At 48.5% G+C, this 5,765-nt stretch overlaps 1 protein-coding gene across 3 annotated transcripts; it reads left to right on the forward strand.

Annotated features, from left to right (window-relative positions):
* The first annotated feature begins 123 nt into the window (after positions 1–123).
* Positions 124–5,415, forward strand: Bag5 (BAG cochaperone 5). Of its 3 annotated transcripts, none has more exons than XM_041633182.1 (2): positions 124–255; positions 2,097–5,415. In XM_041633182.1, exon 2 carries the CDS (start codon positions 2,122–2,124, stop codon positions 3,463–3,465), a length of 1,344 nt encoding a protein of 447 aa, XP_041489116.1. In that variant the 5' UTR covers positions 124–255; positions 2,097–2,121; the 3' UTR covers positions 3,466–5,415. The 3 variants fall into 3 exon arrangements, with proteins under 3 accessions (XP_041489116.1, XP_041489117.1, XP_041489118.1); XM_041633183.1 differs by lacking the exon at positions 124–255 and adding an exon at positions 472–579; XM_041633184.1 differs by lacking the exon at positions 124–255 and adding an exon at positions 578–711.
* The last annotated feature ends 350 nt before the right edge of the window (positions 5,416–5,765 follow it).

Genomic DNA, 5,765 nt, shown 5'->3' on the forward strand with positions numbered 1-5,765 from the left:
AGATTGAGCGACGCACGTCAGAATCGCGACAGTAGAAAGGTAGGCTTTACGGCAGCGCGCAAAGGCTGCGGCGAGGCCGATCGTGCACTTTCCCTGAGAGATTTCCCTGAGAGAAAGATCACGGCGGAGGGTGTCGGACGGGACGTGGCGAGGCGAAGTTTTCCCCGGGCTCGGAGCTGTGTGGCCGGATCCGCGAGGGCGGTGCCAACGCCGCGGAAGCGAAGGTGAAGGAACGCAATGGCGCGGGAGGCACAGGTGAGCGCAGCGCGGGGGCGCGAGCTTCGTTCTCCCCGGTCGGGCGCTTCGCCGCCCCCGCCCCTCGCCCGCCCCGCGCCCATTGTGAGGTCAGGCGGCGGCGCGTCGGGCCCGGCCGAGACGCCCCGGAGCGGCCGCCGCGGCCAGTAGCTGCCGCCGCCTCCGCCGGCCCCTTCACCGGCCGCCCGGGTCAGACCTAGCCGGGAAGGGCGAGGGGGATGCCGCTGGGGGCCCCGCTCCGGTGCCGCTCCCCGTGACGGGCCGATCTCCCACCTCGCCGCCCTCCGCGGCAGCCAAGACCGCCGCCACGCACACCTCGCCGGGGTAAAGCGCTGCGAGGGCCGGGCCCGCACCCTCCCCGGGGGCTGACTGAGTTCGGTGGCCTGCCCGCCGGAAGTGAGCTGTCCGACGGACACCTAAGAGCGTGGGGAACGCTCTAAGCAAGCTTTCGGGGAGGCGAGTGACCGAGATCATCGCAGTCACGTTTTTGCGGGGGCGGGGGATTGGAGGGGGAGGGCGAACTTGGAAGTTACTTAGTTCCCTTTCTGAAAAGAAGGTTGGCCCCTGGCAGAATGGTGGTCCTGTGGGTTTGGAAGAGCCTCTGTTAACTTCCACAAGGGCACCCTGCCGGTTCCGTAACCTAGTTTAGGATACCGGGATCCGAGGGAACGGTGTTGCTGTTAACCTGATGGTCAGGCTAGGATGAAAGTGTGTGCAGCTCACTTTCTTGTTGACGACAGAGTTCACAGGCCAGACATCTACCTCACACTGCACCCTGAGTAACTTCTGTCTGTCCTGAAAACCCCCGCCATGGTCCCCTGTATTCGGTTTGCTTTTGATTCATAGTCTCGCTAAGTAGCCCAGGCTGACCTTAAACTCTCCCTCTGTCTCCCTCGTGCCAGGCGTGTAGGCATGCGCCAGCACTCCCAGCTTGGTTTGTTTTGCTCCTGTTAAGTGCTTTTAGGAGAGAGAGTTGACATGTCACATCTTCTCTTTCCTCAAGTGTGTCTTTTAAATCTATACGATGACAGAACCTTTTGTCTGTGTGATTTGGTACATGCCCAGGTGCCAGAGTTCACCTCACCCCATCATTTTTGTGGTGTCCTTCTACTATGTTTTTTAGGCTTTTTTTGTTCTGAAGCTCCTCATTTAGGCTAGGCTAGCTAGCCAGTGAACCGCGGGGATCCAGCTATCTCTGTCTCCCTGGCACCGGTCGTAAAAGTATTGCATGGCTTTTTTATTTTATTTTATGAGCATTGGTGTTTTGCCTGCATGTATGTGTGTGTACAACGTGTGTGCCTGTAGAGGCCAAAAAAGGGGACCAGATCCCATGGAACTGGAGTTACAGGTGTCTGTGAGCCGCCATTTGGGTGCCGGGAATTGAACCTAGGTCCTCTGGAGAGCATCCAGTGCTCTCAACCACTGAGCCCTCTTTCTAGCCCCTTCCGTGGCTGTTTTATATGTGTTTTGGAGCTCCAACTTGGGCACTTGACTGACAGCTATCTCCATAGTGCCATCAGCCCTTTTTAAAAAGTGTGCCCTTTTTTTTTTTACATTTTTTTATTGATTTTTATTGAGCTCTACATTTTTCTCTGCTCCCCTCCCTGCCTCTCCCCTCTTCAATCCTCCCCCAAGTTCCCCATGCTCCCAATTTACTCAGGAGATCTTGTCTTTTTCTACTTTCTACTTCCCATGTAGATTAGATCTATGTAAGTCTCTCTTAGTGTCCGCATGTTGTCTAAGTTCTCTGGGGGAAAGTGTGCCTTTTAAAAGCGAGTTTAGAATGGGTTGATCTAATTATCCTGCAGAGACCGTAATAAGTTACTCTTGCCATCTTTCAGTGCTTGTGAAACGGAACACAGAAGTATGGATATGGGAAACCAACACCCTTCTATTAGTAGGCTTCAGGAGATCCAAAGGGAAGTAAAGAATATAGAGCAGCAAGTGGTTGGCTTCAGTGGCCTGTCGGATGACAAGAATTACAAGAAACTGGAGAGGATTCTGACGAAACAACTTTTTGAAATAGACTCTGTAGATACAGAAGGGAAAGGAGACATTCAGCAAGCTAGGAAGAGGGCAGCACAGGAGACAGAACGCCTTCTCAAAGAGCTGGAGCAGAATGCAAACCACCCACACCGCATTGAAATCCAGAACATCTTTAAGGAAGCGCAGGCCCTTGTGAAAGAAAAGATTGTGCCCTTTTACAGTGGAGGCAACTGTGTGACTGACGAGTTTGAGGAAGGCATCCAGGACATCATTCTGAGACTGACACATGTTAAAACTGGAGGGAAGATCTCTTTGAGGAAAGCAAGGTACTACACGCTAACCAAGATCTGTGCAGTGCAAGAGATTATTGAAGACTGCGTGAAGAAGCAGCCTTCCCTGCCACTCTCTGAGGATGCGCATCCTTCCGTTGCCAAGATCAATTCTGTGATGTGTGAAGTGAACAAGGCCAGAGGCACTCTGATTGCACTTCTCATGGGCGTGGACAGTACTGAGACTTGCAGGCACTTATCGTGCGTGCTGTCAGGGTTGATTGCTGATCTAGATGCTTTGGATGTGTGTGGGCGTACAGAGATCAGGAATTATCGGAGGGAGGTGGTGGAAGATATCAACAAATTACTGAAATATCTAGATTTAGAAGAGGAAGCTGACAGTACACATGCATTTGACCTGGGCCAGAACCATTCCATTCTAAAAATAGAAAAGGTCCTCAAGAGGATGAGAGAAATAAAGAATGAACTTCTGCAGGCACAGACCCCTCCTGAATTATACCTGAGCTCCAAGACAGAACTTCAGGGCTTGATCGGACAGCTAGACGAAGTGAGTCTTGAGAAAAACCCCTGCATCCGTGAAGCCAGGAGAAGAGCTGTGATTGAAGTGCAGACCCTGATCACATACCTGGACCTGAAGGAAGCGCTCGAGAAGAGGAGGCTGTTCCCTTGCGAGGAGACACCCCCCAACAAGGCTGTGTGGGGTGTCCTTGGAAACCTGTCAGAGATCCAGGGCGAAGTCCTCTCATTTGGTGGAAACCGAACTGATAAGAACTACATCCGTCTGGAGGAGCTGCTGACCAAACAGCTGCTGGCCCTGGACGCCGTTGACCCCCAGGGAGAAGAGAAGTGTAAGGCCTCCAGGAAACAGGCTGTGAAGCTGGCCCAGAACATCCTCAGCTACCTTGACCTGAAGTCCGACGAGTGGGAGTACTGATGGACCAGGATGGACCTGATCTTGCTGGTTCGCACTTTATCTACTTTTAGAGAGCTTTCAGCTCGTGGAGCCTAAATGTAATTTCTATGTGCATATTCAATCTCAGTATTTATGATTTAATCAAATTTTATTCAGTATTTCTGCTGCTTTTGATGTTGCAAAACAAATCTCATTATAGCACATTAACTTTTCCATCTGGCTCATTATCCTGGTTTGTGTTGATTTTGTGTGTTTTAATGGGAACATGAAAAGGGCAGCATTCCTCATTTTTAGACGGGTTGTGCAAGCATTAAATGCAAATTTGAGAGTCTAACTCTAGGTAAACTTAGGGGCTGAATGGGAATAAAGTCCAAGAACAAAAACAATACAGAGATGTTTTATTATGTAAACAAAACTGGGCCTTTTTTAAGTTACAAGGCTTGTTTGGTCCTTCCCCATCTTATGGGGTGGGGTTTTTGTTGGGATAGTTTGTTTTTTTCATAAACATTTTTGTTGAGCCTAAATTGTTCCCTATGCTTTTCCTTTTAGAGGCGGGGAATCTTGTGTACAACACACAAAAAATTAATGAGACCTAACAACCAAAACTTTGAGACTGCATGAGAAAGGGAAAAAATCATCAGTTATTCAATACCTTCAAGTTACTTTTGCTTGTGAGATCTCAACTAAAATTCTCCTTAGTTAATAAGGCAGCAGACCACTAAAGAACCATTGCTGTCTCCCTGTAGCCGGAGGATGAAACCTGGAGTGGTTGATGAGGAGCGTCTGTCTGTAGCATAAATGAGATGGGTTCCTTTGTCGGTCACAGCTGTGAAATAGAATGCCTGTTAAACATGACATCATTTACACCATGATACCAGAGACTGTTGGTAATCTTGGGGGACAGGTCTCTGCAAATGTCAGTGGTAACTGCTGCTGGCACCCCAAATATCACCTGTACCTAATTGGAGTGAGGCTGTGGGGTACCTGATGATATTGACATAAGGACCCCTCTTTTCCTGAAAATTCATTACAACCTGTCGGGTATATAAAGGGTTTTATTATTTGTTTTTTTCCTTCTGTGTCTTTCTGTGAATATTTTCTATGTGTCCGACATTATGGTTATCTACTAATACAGACAAAGAATCCCCAGAATTCTGCAGCGCCTTCTCAGTGTGGTGCCAGCACCGTTACTAACAGACCCCATGCCATGTCCCATTTCATTACACAACCCTCTGACAGCCAACCTCAGTGCACCATCTCATAGAACAGTAGGTCCCGGGGCTTCTGGCCATGAGTCCTCCCCGCTAAAGTCCCTAGAATCCTGCGTCATGGCTTTAGAACATCCTTCAGGTCTGACTGCAGGTTTTTAAACTGAACTCTCTGGGGAATCAGTACATGAAAGTCCCTTCAGGTGCACCTTTCACAGGGTTTCTTAATCCCTTAACTGTTTCTGAGGGTTACACGTCAGCCTTTCTTCTCAACAGTCCATTGTCCTGTTGAAGCAGAGTTTTGTCTCTATGACCTGCCAAGACACCCCACACTGCTGAGCTTGGAGCCTGCTGAGCACAAGAAGCACCTCCCCCTCAGTGGGATTCCACATGGATCCTTCTGCTCCTGGAGGTGGTGGGATAGACTACAGCTCCTGTTACAGTTCCTTGGGCTCAATTCTCTCATATAAAGAACACTAGCAAAGTTCAGACTGATTGCTTGTCCCCCTGGGGACCCAGTGTGTCACTGTGGCCGCTTCCTGGACTTTTTTAACTTGGGCTCTCCGCTGTAGCAGTTCCATGATCATATGTGAAGAGACTGCAGCAAGTGAGAAGCGAGGCCTTTGTCAGCATTAAACCATGTCATCCCTGCTTCTGAAAAGAAAGAAATACCTGGGAATACTCACCATCTTCATTCTTTGTCCACCTAGATGAGTCTTCTGACAAAGTCACTTTAAATAAATGGAACAAATGTGTCTACTCAGTTCAGTTTAATGTTTTATTTTGCTTTTTTAAATGCCTATAGGTTAGCTGTAATGAAGTTCGACCAGTTTTTCTCATTTGTAAATTTTTTTTTCTGTTTTAATTTGAAGCTGGTTTTGAACTCCTGACCTGCTTGTCTCCATCCCCTAAGTGTTGGAATCACAGATGTACCCTGTCACACTTGGCTTCTTGCTGCTTTAATGCAACATCCCTGGGTGGTTTTTTGGTTTTCTGAACCTCAGTTATTCTGTACATGCAAATTGGTTTTAGGTTTTTTGTTTTTGTTTTTTGTTTGTTTCTTGTTGTTTTTTTTTTTTTTTTTGGGTTTTCGAGACAGGGTTTCTCTGTGGT

The sequence above is a fragment of the Microtus oregoni genome, unplaced genomic scaffold (genome assembly GCF_018167655.1).
Source record: "Microtus oregoni isolate MIOR12 unplaced genomic scaffold, Mior012 000043F_ref0000047, whole genome shotgun sequence".
Classification (NCBI taxonomy): Eukaryota; Metazoa; Chordata; class Mammalia; order Rodentia; family Cricetidae; genus Microtus; species Microtus oregoni.

Bases quoted from the DNA above. Each gene is read 5' to 3' on its own strand.
- Bag5 (XM_041633182.1), top strand. From the start codon at position 2,122: ATGGATATGGGAAACCAACACCCTTCTATTAGTAGGCTTCAGGAGATC.